Genomic DNA, 22,653 nt, shown 5'->3' on the forward strand with positions numbered 1-22,653 from the left:
TGTGGGGACATTATTAATGGCACCAACATTTACATTTTAGTGGTCCCAGACAGAAGAGATAAAGACAGGGATTAAAATCCTATTTGAAGAAATAATGACTGAAAAATTTCGTAAACTCTTGAATGACATACACTTCCAGGTACAGGAAGTGTGGAGAGTCCCAAATAAGATGAACCCAAGAGCCCTAGCCCTAACTGGTGTTTCTCAATGGTTAGAGCATTCGCCCATGCACTGAAGGGTTGCGGGTTCAATTCCTGCTCAAGAGTACATGCCTGGGTTGCAGTTCGCTCCCTTCCCCTGGTTGGTGAGCGAGCAGGACACAGCCTGTTGATGTGTCTCTCTTACACTGATGTTTTACTCTCTGTCTCCTCCCAACCCCCATCTCCCTCCCTCTCTTCCACTCTCTCCGAAAAAGCAATGGAAAACATATCCTTAGGTGAGGGTGAAAAAAATGAACCCAAAGACACCTACAACTAAAATGCCCAAGATTAAAGACAAAGAGAATACTAAAAGTATCAAGCGAAAATCATCACCTTACATGTAAGGGATTTCCCATAAGACCATCAGATAATTTTTCAACAGAAGCTTTGCAGGCCCAAAGGTCAATTACATGTTTTATTAAGAATGACAAACATAAAACCTATAACCAAGATTATTCTATCCAGCAAGGTTATCCTTTAGAATTGTAGGAAAGATATTTTCCCAGACAAGCAAAAGATTAAGGAATCCATCACTACCAAAGTAGCAGTACATGAAATCTTGATGGGACTTATTTAAGTAGAAAAATAAAAAAGATAAAAATGAAAATAAAATGTAGAACAGAAAAAAAAATCTCACAAAGGCAAATACTTAGTAAGAACAGTGAATCAATAAAAAAGTCAGAACTTATGTGTAAATATAATAGTAAGGAATACACACACACAGAGGTAAAATATAATGTCAAAAACGTGGGGGAGAAGAGGGAGATAGAAAATCAACAAGAAAACCATGGCCTTGAATGACACATTACAGCAGATGGATTTAATTGATATTTTTAGACATTTCACCCCCAAACAGAATATACAAGGGCACATGGGACATTTTCCAGAATAGACCAGATGCTAAGCCACAAAACAAGACTCAATAAATGTAAGGGGATGAAATCATATCAAGCATGTTCTGTGATCACAATCGTATGAAACTAGAAATGAAATTCAAGTAGAAAACTAGGAAACATACAAACACATGGAAGATAAACAACATGCTACTAATTAATGAATGGGTTAACTATGAGATCAAGGAGGAATCAAGATACATTGAGACAAATAAAAATGAAAACAATGACCCAAAGTATGAGAATAACCAAAGCATTTCTAAGAGGGAAATCTATAGCAATACAGGCCTACCTCAAGAAACAAGAAAAATGTCAAACAATCTAAAGTTAATACCTAAAGGAACTAGAAAAAGAAGAGCAAACAAAGCCCAAAGTGAGTAGAAAGAAGGAAATAATGAAGATCATAGCAGAAATAAATGAGTCTTAAAAAAAAAAAATAGAAAAGGTCAGTGAAAACAAGAGCTGGTTCTTTGAAAAGACAAAATTGACAAATCTTTAACTAGACTCTCCAGGAAAAAAAGAGAGGACCCAAATCAGTAATGAAAGGGGAGAAGTGACAACCAACACCAAAGAAATACATATGTTTATGAGAAAATTCTATAGTTATATGCCAACAAATTACATAAATCAGGAAGAAACAGAAAATTTCAACAGAATGGTAACTAGTAATGAATTTGAATCCATTATCATAAAACACCCACTAAATAAAAGTTTTTGACCAGATGGCTTCATAGGTGAATTACACCAACATTCAAAGTAAAATTAATGCCTACTCTCTAATTATTCCAAAAAATTAAAGAAGAAAATGTTCCCAAAGTCATTTTACAAAGCCAGTATTACCCTGATACCAAAACTAGACATTAGGAAAAAAAATTATCAATCAATATCCCTGATGAACAGACAGGCAAAAATCCTAATCAAATTATTAGCAATCCAAATTTAGCGATACATTAAAAAGATCATATACTTTAATCAAGTGGGATTTATTCCAGAGGTGCAAGGTTTGTTTAATATCTGCAAATTAAGGTGTTACTCCACATAAACAGAAGGATAAGAACTCTCAGAAAAACGGGGATAGAGGGAACATACCTCAACGTAATAAAGGCCATATATGACAAACCCGCAGCTAATATCATGCCCTGTGGTGTTCCTTAATATCAGGAACAGGAAAAGGATGTCTACTTCCATCACTTTTATTCAACACAGTATTGGAAGTTCTAGCTACAGTAATCAGACAAGAAAAAGTAATTAAATGATTCGACTTGAAATCACTTGACCTGATACTATCTAGAGAGAACCCTAAAGGCTTCACTAAGAAAGCATTAAAACTAGGAGATATATGAACTACTATATGTAATACTTTAAACAATAAAAAAATAAATAAAAGAAAAACAGAAAGAAGAAAAAAAATCAAAAAACATTAAAAAAAGATAGCATTAAAATTAATTAATGAAGTCCATAAAGTAGCACGATATAAAATTAATATTTAGAAATAATTGCACTTTCATATACCAATAACATACTATCAGAGAAATTAAGAAAGTCCCATTTACATTTGCATCAAAAAGAATAAAATACCGAGGGATAAATTTTTAAATATATTTTTTATTGATTTTTTACAGAGAGGAAGGGAGAGGGATAGAGAGTCAGAAACATTGATGAGAGAGAAAGATCAATCAGCTGCCTCCTGCACACCCCCCACTGGAGATGCGCCCGCAACCAAGGCACATGCCCCTGACCGGAATCGAACCTGGGACCCTTCAGTCCGCAGGCCGACGCTCTATCCACTGAGCCAAACCGGTCAGGGCCCGAGGGATAAATTTTTAACCAAAGGGGTAAAACTATTACTCGGGAAACGATAGGATATTGAAGAAATACATTGAAGAAGATACAAATAAATGCAAAGATATATACCATGCTCATTGTTTGGAAGAATCAATATCATTTAAATGTCCATAACACTGGAAGGAAAATACAGATTCAATGTAATCTTGATCAAAATACCATGGCATTTTGCACAGAACTAGAACAAATAATCCTAATATATTAATTGAGTTCCAAAAGATTGCCAGAGCAATCTTGAGAAAGAAAAACAAGTATCACTGTACCTAATATTAAACTGTGCAATAAGATTTTGTTTTGTTTTTTAAAATATATTTTAAAATTAATTTCAGAGAGGAAGGAAGAGGGAGAGATAGAAACATCAATGATGAGAGTGAATCATTGATTGACTGCCTCCTGCATGCCCCCTGCTGGGGATCGACCCTGCAACCCAGGCATGTGCTCTGACTGGGAATTGAACCATGACCTCCTGGTTCATAGGTCAATGCTCAACCACAGAGTCATATCAGGGGACTTCAACAAGGTTATAGTAATCAAAACAACATGATACTGGCATAAAAACAGAGGTACATCAACGAAGCAGAATAGACAGCCCAGAAAATCACACCTATGTGTTCAATTAAGCTATACCAAGGAGACAATATCCAGTGGGGAAAAGATAGTCTCTTCAATAGATGGTGTTGGAAAAGTGGACAGATAAATGCAAAGAAAGAAACTAGACCAGTTTTTTACACCACATAAAAAAATAAAATGGACTGTAGACTTAAATTTAAGAATTGAAACCATAAAATTCTTAGAAGAAAACATAGTCAATAATCTATTTTATATTGGTCTTAGCAATATTTTTTGGATATATGTCTCCTGTGACAAATACATCAAAAGCAAAAATAAACAAATGGGACTACATTGGACTAAAAAGCTTTTACACTGCAAAGGAAACCATTAACAAAACAAAAAGACCACTTACTGAATGGTAGAAGATACTTGCCAATGATACATCTGATAGGTTAATATCCAAAGTTTATAAAGAACACATACAGCCCTAACTGGTTTGGCTCAGTGGATAGAGCGTTGGCCTGTGGATTGAGAGGTCCCAGGTTCGATTCCGGTCAAGGGCATGTGCCTGCACATACCCAGTGGGGAGTGTGCAGGAGGCAGCTGATGGATGTTTCTCTCTCATCGATGTTTCTAACTCTCTATCCGTCTCCCTTCCTCTCTGTAAAAAATCAATAAAATATATTTTAAAAAAAAGAACACATACAACTCAACACCAAAAAAAATCTAGAAATGGACAGAAGACCTGAATGAACACTTCTTTAAAGAAGGCCAGTAGACTTAATGAAAAGATGCCCATCATTAGTCATTAGGGAAATGCAAATTAAAACCACAATAAGATTTTGTTTTGTTTTTTAAAATATATTGTTAAATTATTTTCAGAGAGGAAGGAAGAGGGAGAGATAGAAACATCAATTATGAGAGAGAATCATTGATCAACTGCCTCCTGCACGCCCCACACTGGGGACCAAACCTGCAACCTGGGCATGTGCCTTGACTGGGAATTGAACCGTGACCTCCTGATTCATAGGTCGACGCTCAACCACTGAGTCACGCCAGCCAGGCTTAAACTCTTACTTAATCTTTAAGGTTTTGCGATATACTTCCAGTAACTTCAGTCAGTGGGAATTCTCCATAGTTGTCCCTTTTGCTGATACCAAGTGGGAATCTGATTGCCAGTGGATTATCCATCTACTAAGTGAAGCACCAAACAAGAAAGAGATACTACAGCTTTGGGGCAAAATATAGAGCTCTGAAATTTCTTTATTCTACTTTGTTCCATTTAATTGCTTTTCAACTACTACTTAAAATGAAGATTTATTGGACAGTTTAAAAAAACAGTATGTTATTTGAATAATCATATACCAGTTTTCAAAAGAATGAATTATGGAAATTCACTCCTAATCTTTAGGAATTAGGTTAAATGCTTTTTGATAGCTGAGATGACAGAGCTATTATTTCAGGATCCTAGCTAGGGTTAGTTTTAACCTGGACCTTAAAAACTAAAAAGGAATAAGTAGAGAAAATCTATAGTAATAAAAGCATAATATGCTAATTAGACCGGATGTCCTTCCAGACGAAGTCAGGACTTCTAGGGAAGCCCGGGTCCTGGGTGCCAGAGGGAAGCCGGTGCTGGCAGCCGGGGGAAGGAAGGCCTACTCTTGCATGAATTTCATGCATCGGGTCTCTAGTAAATAAATAATGAGCATTACTTTGCATTTTTATAATATATTTGACAGTTATGCCCAGCCAATTTTATTATGTGGAAAATGGATATATTCCATGTTTTTCCCGTTTATTTAAATTACTAGAGGCCTGGTGCATGAAATTTATACATGAGGGGGTTGTCCCCTCAGCCCAGCCTGCACCCTCTCCAATCCGGGACCCCTTGGGGGATGTCCGACTGCTGGTTTAGGCCCGATCCCTCTCAAAATCCTGGACTGCTGGCTCCTAATTGCTCGCCTGCCTGTCTAGTCCCCCTAATTGCCCCCTCTGCCAGCCTGGTTGCCACTAACTGCACCCCCCCCCCCCCCGCCAGCCTGGTCACCCCTAACTGCCCCCCCTGCTGGCCTGGTCGCCCCACGCAGCCTGCTTGTTCAGTCATTTGGTCGTCCCTTATTAACCCCCCTGCTGGCCTGGCCATAGGCAGCCATCTTGTGAGGGCCTGAGGGTTAATTTGCCTGTTGCCTCTTTATTATATAGGATTCACTTTTTTCAACATTAAAAATAGGAAATTTGTGTTGAAATGATGTGCACAGTTCTTCCATGACTTTTGTTATTGGAGTTTCACCACCTCTCCCCACTCAGGTTTCCCACTAGTTTGTGGGACAAACCAGCCCCTTTCACTTTTTTACTTAGTGCCTGCTTTTTAAAATCATTTTGTATTTTCATAGTTACCAGCCTCTCCTCATCTCACCAGGAGCCATGTCATTTTAGTTGTGTAGCCTTGCCTTCTTCTTTCACAATGTTACCCACATCTGTGCAGGACATTGGCCACAAGGAGCCAACTTCCAGCTCTTCAATTCCTGAAGGGTTGTGAAATCCACATGGACTTTTGGTGCCCACTCTATGTGACTAGGGGACTATCTGGCCCACACATGGCTTATTCTTTTTTATTTGGTTGTATTTTATATACTCAGGATCTTACTGGAATTGTTTACTCTTTCACAATCAGGGCAGACTCTCCCTTTTCCATTTAGCCAGCTTTCTATATTTATTATTTTACTAATAAATATAGAGGCCCGGTGCATGAATTCATGCATGGGTGGGGTCCTTCGGCCTGGCCGGCAATGGGGGCTCATCGGGGCCGGCTGGCCAGGGGGAGGGACCGCAGGAGGTTGGCTGACGGAGGGGAGGGACCACAGGAGGTTGGCCGGCTGTGGGAGGTTGGCTGTGGGAGCACACTGACCACCAGGGGGCAGCTCCTGCATTGAGCATCTGCCCCCTGGTGGTCAGTGCACGTCATAGCTACCATCTGGTTGTCTGGTCACTTAGGTTTTTATATATATACTAGAGGCCTGGTGCACAATTTGTGCACCAGTGGGGTTTCTTAGCCTGGCCTGTGGGATTGGGCTGAAACCGGCTCTCCGACATCCCCCGAGGGGTCCGGATTGCAAGAGGATGCAGGCCAGGCCGAGGGACCCCACCGATGCATGATTGGGGCCGGGGAGCGACACGGGAGGTTGGCCAGCCAGGGAAAGACCGCAGGAGGGCTCCAGGGCGTGTCCGGCCCGTCTTGCTCAGTCCTGATCGGCTGGACCCCAGCAGCAAGCTAACCTACCAGTTGGAGCTTCTGCCCCCTGGTGGTCAGTGCATGACATTGTGACTGGTTGACTGTCTGCCCCCTGATGGTCAGTGCACGTCATAGTGAGCGGTTGGGCTGCCTTAGCATATCATTAGCTTATTATACTTTGTTTGGTTGAATGGACAACCGGATGACCGGACACTTAGCATATTAGGCTTTTATTATATAGGATAGATGACTAATGAATTACAAGTATTCTACCTTTTTTTAAAATATACTTTATTGATTTTTTACAGAGAGGAAGGGAGAGGGATAGAGAGTTAGAAACATTGATGAGAGAGAAACGTCAATCAGCTGCCTCCTGCACACCCCCTACTGGGGATGTGCCCACAACCCAGGTACATGCCCTTGACCAGAATCCAACCTGGGACCTTTGAGTCTGCAGGCCGACGCTCTATCCACTGAGCCAAACTGGTCAGGGCAAGTATTCTACCTTTATCATCACAAGTAGAAAGTAGAGTTTGTCCACAAAACTTGAGTCCCACTGGCAGGTTTTCTGAGACTTCTGTGAATTCTAGGTGGTCACAGCGCTGCACCAGAGAGCGTTTCATCACCTTTCCGAGGCCACAAGGACAGCTGAGGAGGAAACCCGTTCCGGCCGGGGCCCGCAGCCCGCAGCTGGGGTGGTAGATGCTTACATGGCACTGGTGGATTTCTGTGACCAACGGCTGCGGGAGGAGGAAGAGACTGCATCAGGTGACTCGCAAAAGGAAAGAACATTGTGTCCCATTAGGTTACTGTAAAAGTCTTAAGAACTTGGTACATGCTTTTGGTTTCCTATTTGTGTTTGTTTTAAATGAGAAAAGTCTTGCCTTTTTAAGAAGGAATGACATCTCCAAGCATCCTGACCTGCTTATCTTCTGTCCTGGAGTCAAGCTGTCTTCCAGCTCTCCATTGACTTCACTTCCACTTGCATGTTTTGCTTGGTTGGCCTTATTGGCCTATGTGTCCTGACTCTTGTTCCTGGAATTGATTCAGGAACCAGCAGCTGCCCTTGATGTTTCCAGCCCAGGAAGCAAACCGCTTCATGCAGAATGGGTAATGTCATAGAAAATCAGCTTTGAGATAGAAGCTTGTATGTGTAGTCCAAAATTGCTTCTGGTCTTTTAAAGAAGTTGTTAGGGAGGAAAAATGACATACTAAAAAATATAAGCCCAAAGGGAAACTAGAATCACATGTTACATTTATAATTTATGTGTAAGTGGATATATTGACCATGGCTGTTTTTATCCCTGTCCATGTTAGTTACTGAGTCCGTAGAACTGCAGACGTATCCTGCCCTCGTGGTGGACAAAATGTTGAAAGCTTTAAAATTACATTCCAGTGAAGCCAGGCTGAAGTTTCCCAGACTGCTGCAGATTATAGAGCAGTACCCAGAGGAGACCCTGAGCCTAATGACAAAAGAGGTGAGTGTCTTTAGTCTGTGGAACTTAAAAGACATATTCCTATTTCTATCCAAGCACATTAATGTGTGTAATGCATATATTTTAGCTTTTCCTAACAAGCATATAATTTTGCTACATTCCAAGAACATGGGTAATTTAAAACTGTATAAAGGAGTTTTCACATTTACCCATATTCTTTAGTGGATGTTGATAACTCTGTCTGAACAAGGACCCCAAGAAATAGAGGCGGAGGTATGTATATCTGGGACAGAGATGGGAATTTTCTGGAGTACAGTTTACTGTCCATAGAGACAAAGCTGTGGTCTTAGCACCTGTTGATGCCTGTGCTCAGTGCATTACTTAGTCCAGGGAGAAAGGACTACATTTCAGCTGGCATCCCACCCCCAGTGACTGTAGTGCCTGCAGCAGCACCACGTCCAGAGGGACCCTGGGGCATCCGAATTCACAGTGTGCAGCTTGGTGTGTGGGCGCACAGAAGCAGCCTGCAGTCCCACACATGTTCTGTTCACCAGCTTGTATGTCCCTGCTGTCCTCACCTCTCACTGGGCTTCGTCATGCTGCTGCCTTGCTGTCTGTTAGGCGCGTCTGTAAAAGGAGGGCTCCTTACTGACTTTTATAGACGTTTAACTGAAAATAGCGAACTGTTAGTTGACAACGTAATAATAGTTCAGAAACACTGACATAACACTCTACTAGCCGTCTTGGTAGATTTTTTAACAGTGCAGGTCTCTGAGCTGAGACGCAGGGCTGGTCAGGGCTTTCCCCCTCCTCTGACCTCTGTAGGTTGGGAGTGGTGGGGTTGTTTCAGTAGGTCTTAAGCAGCGGATTAACTTTAGAGATGCAGTATAGGTGTGCTTTTCCTAAAGACAAGTGAAGAAATAAGTTATAATTTCATTTTTAAATTATTTTATTTATATATTTAAGATAGCATTTTCACTTTTTTTTTTTTTAAATAAATCTTTATTCAGATTATTACAATTATTTCTCCTTTTTTCCCCCATAGCTCCCCTCCAGCCATTTTCCACCCCACCTTCTGCCCTTATCTACCCCCCACTGTCCTCATCCATAGGTGTATGATTTTTGTCCAGTCTCTTCATGAACCCCCCCATACCCCTTTCCCCCTGAGAATTATCAGTCCACTCCCCTTCTATGCCCCCGATTCTACTGTATTCACCAGATTATTCTGTTCCTCAGGTTTTTAATTCACTTGATTTTTAGGTTCACTTGTTGATAGATATGTATTTGTTGTTCACAATTTTTATCTTTCCTTTTTTCTTCTTCCTCTTCTTTAAGAATACCTTTCAGCATTTCATATAATACTGGTTTGGTGGTGATGAACTCCTTTAGCTTTTTCTTGTCTGTGAAACTCTTTATCTGCCCTTCAATTCTGAATGATAGCTTTGCTGGGTAGAGTAATCTTGGTTGTAGGTTCTTGCTATTCATCACATTGAAAATTTCTTGCCACTCCCGTCTGGCCTGCATAGTTTCTGTTGAAAAGTCAGCTGACAGTCGTATGGGTGCTCCCTTATAGGTAACTAACTGTTTTTCTCTTGCTGCTTTTAATATTCTCTCTTTGTCTTTTGCTCTTGGCATTTTAATTATGATGTGTCTTGGTGTAGTCCTCTTTGGATTCCTTTTGTTTGGGGTTCTGTGGGCTTCCTGGACTTGTAAGTCCATTTCTTTCACCAGGTGGGGGAAGTTTTCGGTCATTATTTCTTCAAATAGGTTTTCAGTATTTTGCTCTCTCTCTTCTTCTGGCACCCCCATAATTCTGATGTTGGTACACTTGAAGTTGTCCCAGAGTCTTCTTACATTATCTTCAACTTTTTGGATTTTTTTTTTTTGCTTTTTGCTTTTTCGGTTGAGTGTTTTTTGCTTCTTTGTATTTCAATTCTTTGACTTGATTTTTGTGTTCTTCTTGTCTGTTTTTGGGTCTCTGTATAATATTTTTTATTTCAGTCAGTGTATGTTTAATTTCTAGTTGGTCCTTTTTCATCTCTTCGAGGGTCTCGTTATATTTATCGGCCTTTTCTAGGATATTCTTAAAAAGCCTTATAACCGTGGTTTTGAATTCTATATCCAGTCGTTTGTTTTCCTCCATTTCTTTCGTTTGTGATCTGATTCTTAGACGCCGCATTTTCACTGCTTCCCTGAGTTGGTAGATTTGTGTGCTAGGTTTCCAATTTGGCCCAGTGGGTCTGCCTCCCCAGTTAACCTGAGGTGGACACTCTTGGTTCACACCTTTGTGGACTGTGTGTACAGCCTTGTTGTAATTAAGTCTTTATTGTTGTTGGTATCACTGGGAAGAATTGACCTCCAGGCCAGTTGGCTGTAAGGATCAGCTGTGTCTATGCTGGGAGAAGTCCGGTGCTGGAGACAGCCTTATAGGATTAGACTTGCCAAATTGCAATAGCCTCTGTGCTCAGCTTGGATGGGGTGGAGTCTCAGTCTTGGCTTCCCATCAGCCTTGCCCTTGCTAGCACGTGTGTGCCTTCAGTCCTCTGCCTTCCCGGCTCCCGATTCTCCGCCCGAGAGTCCAGACTCCCCCCACAAGAGCGTGGGTCTCCGGGGGCTCGCCTGGAACTGGGGTTCACTGCAGTCAGAACTGGGGCTCACTTCAGTCAGAACTGGTGTTCAGTGCCGTCAGAAGCCTCTGACTCCCTTCTGTTAGGGAAAGCCTGTGGCAGCCCCCGCAGCCTTTGTGCGCACTGGCGCGAGCGGACTTTCAGTCTTCCGCCTTCCCCGGCTCCCGAGTCTCCGCCCGAGAGTCCAGACTCCCCCCACAAGAGCGTGGGTCTCCGGGGGCTCGCCTGGAACTGGGGTTCACTGCAGTCAGAACTGGGGCTCACTTCAGTCAGAACTGGTGTTCAGTGCCGTCAGGAGCCTCTGACTCCCTTCTGCTAGGGAAAGCCTGTGGCAGCCCCCACAGCCTTTGTGCGCACTGGCGCGAGCGGACTTTCAGTCTTCCGCCTTCCCCGGCTCCCGAGTCTCCGCCCGAGAGTCCAGACTCCCCCCACAAGAGCGTGGGTCCCCGGGGGCTCGCCTGGAACTGGGGTTCACTGCAGTCAGAACTGGGGTTCAATGCGGTCGGGGGCTCCCTTCCCCCTTCCGCCAGAGAAAGCCAGCCAGGCACTCCGCCGCCCTTCCTCTCTGCGCGCACAAAGACCCTTTGCCGTACCTCCAATTCTCTGTGAGCTTTTCTCCTTCCTTCTAGTTGTAGAATTTTCACTCAGTCAGCTTTCCTGCGGTTCTGGATGGTGTCCGTTCTGTCTTTTAGTTGTAGTTTTGAAATTGTTGTGCGAGGCAGCAGTTTAGGTGTTTACCTATGCCGCCATCTTGGTTTCTCCCCAGCATTTTCACTTTTTGAGAATAAGTAAGGGATTAAGTCAATGTTATGACACTGGGGAGACACTTGAGATGGGGCAGCTCACTTCTGCTGTGTGCTCCCTGTGGCTGTGTATTCTGATATGTTTTATGCTCACACACCCTGCTCTTCCCTCACTTACGGGTAAAGTTAGGAAGCTTGTCCACATTCACTCCTCATGCCAATATGCCAAGTATGTCAGATTTTATCTTAAAATTAACACCTTAAAAAGCATTTTAATTTTGAATACATTTTGAAAATGGTCTTGGTGTAAAGAAACAAAAACCAGAAGCCATAAAGAAAAATAATTTTTAAACTTCTATGCAGGAAAAGAAAATATTCCATATACAAAGTTTAAAAAACTGGGAGAAAAATATTTTCAGTACATATTAGAGATGGGGTTGAGATGCCCACTCTATACCATAAATAGACCAGTCGAGAGTGGTTAAGGGAAATGCACACGTGATTATTGTGGCAACACACATAGACAGGCTGTTTACTTAAAAGCTTTGTGTTGTTATGAGCTGATTTGCCTCATTAATAATGAAACATGAAAATTAAAATTAGATTTTTCCCTTCTCAGATTGATAATGAATTTTTTTTGTATTTGTCTGTTTTGATACTTCTGATTATAAATATATATATACTCTTTATGTTGGACACATTGCTTTTATAATAAAGCGTTTAATTTTTATTCATCATTAAGTTACAGCTCTCTGTGTTTTAGATTTCTTCCATTCCTTGCTGGCAGTTCATTGGCTGGATCAGCCACATGCTGGCCTTACTGGACAAGGAGGAGGCCGTAGCCATCCAGCACACCGTGGAAGACATCGCTGATAACTACCCCCAGGCCATTGTCTACCCGTTCATAATAAGCAGTGAAAGCTATTCCTTCAGAGATACTTCCGCTGGTCATAAGAATAAGGAGTTTGTGGCAAGGTGACATTGCAGAGAAATTGGGTTGATTTCTGCTGTATTTAAATATTACAGTTTATAAAAAATGTGTATGGCAAACACATGGAAGCTTATATTTGTCTTCAAATTAATTAGAGCTTTCACTGAAGAATAGGAAATCTTAGATATCTTCGTTAAATGTACCTTCCCTGGATATGTTACTTGTTAGAATTTCTTTTTCAAAATACATTTCATTTTAGAATACTATTCATGGAACATTCTACCCTTATGCTAATAGCAATCTGTTGATTGAAACAGACTAGATCAGCGGTGGGCAAACTTTTTGACTCGAGGGCCACAATGGGTTCTTAAAGTGGACCGGAGGGCCGGAACAAAAGCATGGATGGAGTGTTTGTGTGAACTAATATAAATTCAAAGTAAAGGAGCAGAGGGGAGAGCAAGAGAACCGGATAGAACAGCCGGATCCGGCCCGCGGGCCGTAGTTTGCCCACGGCTGGACTAGATGAAATACTTTGAAATCAGTTCTTGAAATTCTTCTTTAATTGAAAATATCCAGGAAGCCCCTCTTCTTAATTACGGCTCAGTAGGCTGTCTGAAGTGTCATTCCTTTCACTTCTTCAGTTGATTGTAAGTGGAGATATAACTAGCAATGGTGTAATACTTTTGCAAGAATACATTAGAGATGCATGGTATCTTAGTAGACAGTCCCTACCAAAGCTTTTTTGTTGTTAGGAGCTGATTTGCTATATTATTTACTGTTTGCTTCTGAGAAGACCGTAGAGGTAGACATAGCTTCTATCCTGGTTTGTCGATGGGTTGACTCTGCACACACCGTCTGCCACTGCTGGTGCCCCACCCCATGGTCTCTCAGCAGAGTCGGCTGCAACATGATTAACTATTTTCAAAGAAAGAAAGGAAAAAGTTTTAAAAATGTGTTGAGAAAGTGGCCTTTTCTTTGATAACATAACTTCAGAACTTTATGTATCAACTTGTATACATCAAAATGTTGACATAATTTGCAAGAAAATTTTATTTTGTTTTATCGAAGAATCTCACCTCTTTACAGAATGCAGTAGTCCTCCGTTATTCACGAGGGCTATGTTCCCAGACCCTCAGTGGGTGCCTGAAATTGCAGTTGTGCCAAACCCTATGTATACTTTGTTTTGTCCTATAGATACATAACTATATAAAGTTTAATTTATAAATTAGATGCAGTAAGAGACTGACAACAATAATAATGAAACAACAATTATAATAACATACTGTAACAAATGTTATGTGAATGTGGTCTCTCTCACAAATATGTTATTGTACTGTATTCACCTTTCTGGTGATAATGTGAGATGATACAGTGCCTAAGTGATGCGATGAAGTGGGGTGAATATTCTGGACAAAGAGATGATTCATGTTCCAGGTGGGACAGCACCAGATTTCATCACTACTAGAATGCCATGCAATGTAAAACGTATGATTTGTTTATTTCTGCATTTTACCACTTAATATTTTTGGATCACTGTTAACCCCAGATAACTGATGCCACAGAATTGTGTATAAGAGGGGACTATGGTACATACTTTGTTCTTTATCTAATACTAGAGGCCTGGTGCATGAAAACCATACACAGGGGGTGGGGGGGCCCCTCAGCCCGGCCTGCACCCTCTCCCAATCTGTGACCCCTTGGGGGATGTCCAACTGCCAGTTTAACATCCCTCTCGCAATCTGGGACCGCTGGCTCCTAACCACTCGCCTGTCTGCCTGCCTGATTGCCCCTAACCACTCACCTGCCTGCCCCATTGCCCCTAACTGCTCGCCTGCCTGCCTGATTGCCCTTAACTGCTCACCTGCCTGCCTGATCGCCCCTAACCGCCTCTGCTTCAGCCCCCGCCACCACAGCTTTGTCTGGAAGGACGTCTGGAATGACGTCCAGAAGGTTGTTCAGCTGTCTGGTCTAATTAGCATATTATGCCTTTATTATTATAGTCTAGAAGCCCGGTGCATGAAATTTATGCACTGGGGGGGTGTCCCTCAGCCCAGCCTGCACCCTCTCCAATCTGCGACCCCTCGGGGGATGTCTGACTGATGGTTTAGACCAGCAGTCTGACATCTCTCTCACAATCCAGGACTGCTGGATCCCAACCACTCGCCTGCCTGCCAGCCTGATCACTCCCTAACCACTCCCCTGCCAGCCTGATCAACACCGGCCCAGTCACCCCTAACTGCCTTCCCCTGCCAGCCTAGTCGCCCCCAACTGCCCTCCCCTGCAGGCCTGGTTGCCCCCAACTACCCTACCCTGCCGGCCATCGTGTAGCGGCCATCTTTGACCACATGGGGGCGGCCATCTTGTGCGAGGGCATGAGGGTCAATTTGCATATTACCTCTTTATTATATAGCATTAGAATGTGTAAATTGCTTCTTCCCTAGTTCTATAAAGTTTTATATATAAGTAAAAATAATTATAAATTACAGGCCTTGATGTATGGAAGATATTTGATTACCTAAAATTGCTAATTTTTTATAGGATTAAAATTAAGTTGGATCAAGGAGGAGTGATTCAAGATTTTATTAATGCCCTAGAACAACTCTCTAATCCAGAAATGATCTTTAAGGTAATATTACATCTTCTAACACATAAAACATAGAACTTAGATAAAATCTACTTATAATCTAGCTTGATTTTTCTCTTTCCACCCCCCCCCCCCCCGCACAGGACTGGACTGATGATATCAAAGTGGAATTAACAAAAAACCCTGTAAATAAAAAAATCATTGAAAAGATGTATGAAAGAATGTATGCGGCCTTGGGAGACTCGAAGGCTCCAGGCCTTGGCGCTTTTAGAAGGAAGTTTATTCAGGTATGGGTAATGCAGCCTGCCTTTATGATAGAATCATTGTGAAGATCAATACTTTTATTTGCTGGTTTGTTAGCAATTCTGGTTTTAAAATGTCTGTTGAATTTGTAAACTGTCTTTAGATCTGATGCTTTCTCTGAAATATTAATGGCATATTTTTAGGTCAATAGAGCAAAGGGGGTCAATAGGTAAAATCTTGGGGGTTTTATTACATTGTGTTCTTCATGCTCAGATTCTTAGATATGAAGGTTACATGCAGTTTAATATTTTTAAGTCTCAGAATGGTTTGAATATTGGATCAATAAATATTTGAATTTTCTGTAGGTTAACCATTGGTCAGCACTTAGCTCTGTTAAGGCACTCTACTGGGTGCTATAGGAGATACAAAGGGAAGATTGACCCCGTTTCTGAATTCAAAGGAGTTGTTGGCAGATACTGTATGTAAAGAACTGTAGCCTAAGGACAAATGTGATATGTGAGACCTATTTTTAAAGATGTTTCAGAGTTGAAAGAGAACCTTTACACCTCAGTTTGGAGTGAATCAGAAAAATCCTCTTAGAACAAGTGGAGATCAAAGAGCCTTGCCATGTCCAGATTCCACACCACATGCCTCATGCTTGTTGCTCCCTCTGCATGAGTTTCTCCCCTGCCCCACGCAGCTGGATAGCTCACCCTGAGAGATGTGTCTTTGCATCATTTCTCCTTCAGAGCCCAGCTCTGAACCTCCTTCTCCTCGCTGTCCCCAAGAGTTAGGTGTTCCTTCCTCTCTGCTGCCTGAAGCACCTACATGCATATCTCTTAGCATTCATCCAGGTTGTAGCATGTATCAGTACTTCACTCCTTTTTCTATTTTATTTTATTTTTTTATTGTTTTCAAAGAGGAAGGGAGAGGGAGAGAGAGATAGAAACATCAATGATGAGAGAGAATCATTGATCGGCTGCCTCCTGCACTCCCCTATTGGGGATCAAGCTTGCAACCCAGGCATGTGCCCTTGACCGGAATCAAACCTGGGACCCTTCAGTCCGCAGGCTGATGCTCTATCCACTGAGCCAAATGAACTGGGCAGTACTTCACTCCTTTTTATTGATGAATATTATTCCACTTTATGCCACGTTTTGTTTATCCTTTCATCAACTGACGGACATTTGTTTTTGCCCCAGTTCTTAGTGCTTATAAATAGTGCTGCTGTGCACATCAGTGTACAGGTTCTTTTGGCAGAATCCTCAGGAGTAGAAAACCATATTTATCTTTAAAAAACATGTATATTTATTGATTTCAGAAAGGAAAGTAGAGGGGGAGAGAGACAGAAACTCAGTGACAAGAGAGAACCATCGATTGGCTGCCTCCTGCACACCCCTCTACTGGGGATCGAGCCCATAACCCAGGTATGTGCCCTTGACCAGAATTGAACCGGGGACCCTTCAATGCACAGGCTGATGCTCTGAGCCAAACCGGCTAGGGCCATATTTATCTTTAATTCTTTAATTTATACCTCTCAAATTAGACTTGTAGAAAGAGATTTTCATCTTATTCATCTTTTCTTTTCACTACCTATAATACCGTTGTGAAAAGAAATAGGTGTGAAATAGGCATCTTTAATTAGTTGCAGGAATAGTATAGTTTGGATAAGTAGAGATAGATTTTGGTGGGTCATTCCAACTTAGGGTAGTTTTAGTTAAAAGTATGAATGAATGTAAGAATCGACAGGCCTGTCATTGCCTAAATGTGACCAGGGGTTTATCTCCTAAAAGTCAAGATAAAATCATGCATGCGCACCAAGTGCAGTCTGCTCTGAGGACCCCAGAGGCAGGACGGACAGGTGGCACATCCCGGCCACGGGTCCCTGCATTCTGACTCTGCTCACCCTCCTTCCTACAAGCAAGTGAAAGCTGACAGGATATGCTGGGTGAACGGGACAAGAAGATGCCATTGCCCGGTTCCCATACATGGAGTTCACTGGGCGGGACAGCATGCCCTGCCTCTCGTGCCCTGGGACAGGCTACATCCTACAGAGCAAGTAAATGAGCTGGTGGCTTTGATCCCACAATGACGAGAGATTGTGCGCGCAGAGAACCAAGCAGTATGTCCTGTCTGTCCTGCTCTGTCTCCTGGCATTTGGGTTAGTGATTTTCTTCCTATTTCCAAAATCAGTCCTGTGGACGACGATGGCATCAGAGTGATGAAAGTCACATTTAATAAGCAGGACTCCCTTGTAATCCTCACTGTCAAGGCCACCCTCAAAATCAGGGACTCCCACTTCTATTCTGTGGCAGTAGCCAGCCTGTCCAGCCTAGTTCAGTGTGTGAACACAGTGGTTGGGTCATATGTGACAGCTAACGTCTCCCTCACTCCACCTTGGAGCGAGCAGCTGGTGAGTGTGACAGTGCAGGCAGAGGTGGGATGGCCATTTTCCTGTGTGTACTTCTGCACATTGCCCAGTGTCCAGGTGTACAACATAGTGATCTTCATGAGAACTTCAGTTAAGATCTCATATATTGGCCACATACCATTTCTCCTTGGAGACACATCACCATGTGGATTGTGGAACAGATTCCTCAGCGTTTAGAAAATGCTTTTGGAAGCACTTGTCAGAAGAGACACAGCATCTGTTCTCAGGGCCCCACTTCCATACCTACCCCAGGTGGTAGAAGTAGAGGAGAAACTGGTTCTCTTAATCCCCAGCAAACACCCTCCTGCCACTTGGAAGGAAAACTCACCTCAATAGCACCATTCATGTATCTCTGATCCAGCAGAATCACTGACCAGCGAATAGTAGACACTATGCCCAGCGAATAGTAGGCACTCAAGGTTTGAAGAATTAAATTCAGATCTTTTCAGCTGTTCTTGGAACATTATAAATTGAAAGCATACCGTGCTAGGTTATAAAACCATAGAGTGACATGGAGGTAGGACAGTTAGTGCAGTACTGTGAGACAGTACTGCACTAATTTAATGTCAGGATTTTGACAGTTATTTTTATTTTAAATTCTTGTTATATTTTTGTCATTACTATGAATCAGTATACTTTATCCAATGTCTAATTAGATTATAGTTTTCTTATATTCCTGATTATGACAAGTGTTCAGATTTCTATCCTATCTAATAAAAGAGTAATATGCAAATTAACGGTACATCCGCTACACCCACCAGCCACGCCAACCAGCCAATCAGGAGGGAATATGCAAATAAACCCAACCAAGATGGCTGCAGCCACAGAGAGCAGGAGGGAGGCTTGGGTTTCCCCGGCGATGGAGGAAGCCAAGCTTTCCGCCTGCCCTTGCCATCCCAGGCCTCCACTCAATGCTACAAAGTTTCAATTATACAAGATAAATAAATCAACAGAAATGGCGGCAGCCATGGAGCTGGAGAGAGCAGGAGGCTAGGGTTGCCCGCGGCGATGGAGGAAGCCAAGCTTCTGCAGCACTGGCTTGCTTTGGCCTCCGCTTAAGGCTACAAAGTTTCAATTATAGAAGATACATAAATCCCAACAGAAATGGCTGCTGCCACGGAGCGAGCAAAAGGCTTGGCTCCACTCCAGGCTACAAAGTTTCAATTGTAGAAGATAAATAAATCCCAGATCCCAGGGCCTCCGCTTGGGTCGCCGGGGGGGGGGGGGGGGTGGGTGGCCGGCCTGCAAACCACCACAGGCCCCTCGCCCAGGCTGCCCCACACCCCAAGGGAACCCCCACCCTGATCCGGGACACCCTTCAGGGCAAACCAGCTGGCCCCCACCCGTGCACTAGGCCTCTATCCTATCTAATAAAAGAGTAATATGCAGATTGACCATGACTCCAACACACAAGATGGCTGTTCCCATGTGGTCAAAGATCCTGCCCCCATGTGGACACAAGATGGCCACCACAAGATGGCCAGTAGAGGAGGGCAGTTGGGAGGAACCAGGCCTGCAAGGGAGGGCAGTTGGGGGCAATCAGGCCAGCAGGGGAGGGCAGTTAGGGGTGACCCGGCCAGCAGAGGAGGGAAGTTGGGGGTGACTGGGTCTGCAGGGAAGGTCAGTTGGGGGGGACCCAGGCCTGCAGGGGAGAGCAGTTGGGGGGTACCAGGCCTGCAGGGGAGGGCAGTTAGGGGTGACCAGGCCTGCAGGGGAGGGCAGTTAGGGGTGACCAGGCCTGCAGGGGAGGGCAGTTAGGGGCAAACAGGCTGGCAGGGGAGTGGTTAGGGGGTGATCAGGCAGGCAGTCAGAAGTGGTTAGGGGCAATCAGGAAGGCAAGCAGGCGAGCAGTTGGGAGCCAGCAGTCCTGGATTGTGAGAGGGATCCCAGATTGGAGAGGGTGCAGGCTGGGCTGAGGGACACCTCCTCCCCCCGTGCACGAATTTCATGCACCGGGCCTCTAGTCAAATAATAATGATAATGTAATTTCTTCTAAACATACCCATGCTTTGCTTCTGAATATCTTTTCCTCAGAAAAGGTTATAAAACCATAGAGTGACAGGGAGGTAGGATAGTTTGTGCAGTATTGTGAGACAGAGGAAGATTTGATATGGTGTTGAGCCTAGTAATATAGGTCATACAATCAAATACAGAGATTTATAATCTTATCTTTTTTAAAAATCAGAAGCAGGGTATTTTTCTACCAAATCCCTAATCCCTGTTCCAGCCAGTGGATGAAGGCTAAATCGAGCCCCACATAGGCTCTTGGTGAAAACAGTGATAACTTTCTGTAAGTTCCTAGGCACTTGGGAGCAGATGAAAACTGTCACCTATGAATGGTCTGTGCTTTCTTTATGTATTCAGTTTTCTCTCCCTGCCGCCGCTTCTGTGCCGATGCAGTCCTGATCATAGCTGTGCACTAACTGTCCTATCTCCAACGTTCAGATTTACCTTACACAGTAATATTTAAGATAAGTTATTATTAATTTCAGGCTTTTGGAAAAGAATTTGATAAACACTTTGGGAGAGGAGGTTCTAAGCTACCTGGAATGAAGCTTCATGACTTCAATGACATTACCAACACACTGCTTTTAAAAATGCGCCACGACTCTAAGCCACCTGGGAACCTGAAAGAATGCTCACCCTGGATGAGTGACTTCAGAGTGGAATTCCTAAGAAATGAGCTGGAGATTCCTGGTGAGTGAACCTTTAGAAGTGGCAAAGCTACTTTTAAGGAGAATAGTGCTATATAGCAAGAACTTGTGATTTCTAAAATAATGTCAGGATTTTGACAGTTATTTTTATTTTAAATTCTTGTCATATTTTTATCATTACTATGAATCAGTATACTTTATTCAATGTCTAATTAGATTATAGTTTTTTTATATTCCTGATTATGACAAGTTTCAGTTTCCTGTCTAATAATAATGATAATGTAATTTCTTCTAAACATACCCATGCTTTGCTTCTGAATACCTTTTCCTCAGAAATATAATATAGGTACAAATGCAAATCCCTTCTTGGGATGTACATGCTGGACCCATTCAAAGTGACAAGATAATGATAAATAACTTACCTTTGAGAAAAAGAATTGTGACATTGAGGATAAAGACAAGTTGGTCAGATGTGAACACAGCATTTTTCAAAGATAATTTTTTTTATTTTTTATTTTTTAAAAATATATTTTATTGTTTTTTACAGAGAGGAAGGGAGAGGGATAGAGAGTTAGAAACATCGATGAGAGAGAAACATCGATTAGCTGCCTCCTGCACACCCCCTACTGGGGATGTGCCCGCAACCAAGGTACATGCCCTTGACTGGAATCGAACTTGGGACCTTTCAGTCCGCAGACCGACGCTCTATCCACGGAGCCAAACCGGTCAGGGCTCAAAGACAATTTTTGTATATTTCATGTTCTTTACCCTGGAATTCACCAGACCAAAAAAAAAAATGTTTTAATATGGTTATATCCATTGGATATAAAACACATTTGGAGAAATACTTTTCTTTGTAATTATTAACAGCTATGTACTGCATACAGGCAGTTTCAAGAAAATTATTTGAAACGAAAGCCTCCTAATATGCAGCTTGATTCTCCTTGAAATAATAGTGTTCTATCACAATGCATTATTTTTCCTGTTTGAAGTTCTTCCTTTTAGTCAAAATCAGAAATGCAGGGTTGGGCAAAAGTAGGTTTCTAGTTGTAATACAAATAAATAATACAATAATTAATTAGTAATAACACAAAATAAACTGCATACTGCACAATTGTAAACCTACTTTTGTTTACCCCGTAATAGATTTTTTAAAATTCATTTCCTTTATTTTTAAAAAAATATATTTTATTAATTTTTTACAGAGAGAAAGGGAGAGAGCTAAAAACATCGAGAGAGAGAAACATCAATCAGCTGCCTCCTGCACACTCCCTACTGGGTACGTGCCTGCAACCAAGGTACATGTCCTTGACCAGAATCAAACCTGGGACCCTTGAGTCATAAGTCCAACACTCTATCCACTGAGCCAAACCAATTAGGGCAAATCCATTTTCTTTAAAAACTTTTAGTAAAAAATTTTGTTAACTTTTTACTTAGATCACAACTATTTTTCAAGTTTTTTTTTTTTTTTTTTTATTGATTTTTAGAGAGAGAGGAAGGGAAAGGAAGAGAGAGAAATACCAATGTGAGAGCAAGACAGAGATTGACTGTCTCCTGCACACCCCCTACCAGGAATCAAGCCCACAACCTGGGCGTGTACCCTGACCAGGAATCAAACTGGCAGCCTTTTAGTGCATAGGACAATGCTCAACTACTGAGCCACACTGGCCAGGGCAGCAGCTGTTTTAAAATACAGGATCTGCAACAAGCTCTATCTAAATACGGCTTTTTTGTTTTGTCTTAGGTCAGTATGATGGCAAAGGAAAGCCAATGCCAGAGTACCATGCACGGATCGCGGGGTTTGATGAGCGGGTAGGTGCCGGTGTTTGTGACCAGTCACCAGAGGTAGGATTGTCAGTATGTGGCATTTAGTTCTCAGATTTGAGAATATTTATGTGTACCAAAGAAAAGACAATTAACTTCCTATGTTGGTCTAAAATGTATGTAGTTTTCTAATCCTATTCTTTACTGAATTTCTTAATGTATCCAATGTTTTAATATCAATCATATTTAAGGACATAAGAAACTTGAAGGGTAAACTATATATGTGTATCCTTTATAAAATATATGTAATTTAAGTAATTGTAGAAAGTTGTGTATTGCTTGTTGCTAAGGATATCCGCATTTATTAGCAATTCTTTTAACCAGGAATATGAAATTATGTGGGTACAGTAGTATGGTGTGAACAGGTAATAGAAATATTTCACTGACCCTTGATTATCTCTTTTTTTCTCTGTCACCTGTCTTCAAAGAGAGATCTCTCTTTGAGCAATGTGTGCCTA

The 22,653-nt window shown here is 42.2% G+C and overlaps 1 protein-coding gene and 1 pseudogene across 2 annotated transcripts in view; both read left to right on the forward strand.

The window, feature by feature from the left end:
- PRKDC (protein kinase, DNA-activated, catalytic subunit) overlaps positions 1 to 22,653 on the forward strand; it is a 236,358-nt gene that overhangs the window by 204,909 nt on the left and 8,796 nt on the right. The window contains exons 72-78 of the mRNA XM_080647098.1: positions 7,313 to 7,490; positions 8,040 to 8,200; positions 12,292 to 12,503; positions 14,998 to 15,085; positions 15,187 to 15,330; positions 20,210 to 20,414; positions 22,116 to 22,183. Of these exons, the coding sequence (XP_080503224.1) occupies positions 7,313 to 7,490; positions 8,040 to 8,200; positions 12,292 to 12,503; positions 14,998 to 15,085; positions 15,187 to 15,330; positions 20,210 to 20,414; positions 22,116 to 22,183 (1,056 nt within the window). The remainder of the gene's footprint in view (positions 1 to 7,312; positions 7,491 to 8,039; positions 8,201 to 12,291; positions 12,504 to 14,997; positions 15,086 to 15,186; positions 15,331 to 20,209; positions 20,415 to 22,115; positions 22,184 to 22,653) is intronic.
- Positions 17,016 to 17,976, forward strand: LOC308236615 (transmembrane protein 106C-like; annotated as a pseudogene). Its single transcript has 2 exons — positions 17,016 to 17,021; positions 17,133 to 17,976. The product of its transcript is annotated as a transmembrane protein 106C-like (transcript).

This window comes from Plecotus auritus (genome assembly GCF_963455305.1).
Source record: "Plecotus auritus genome assembly, chromosome: 11".
Lineage (NCBI taxonomy): Eukaryota > Metazoa > Chordata > Mammalia > Chiroptera > Vespertilionidae > Plecotus > Plecotus auritus.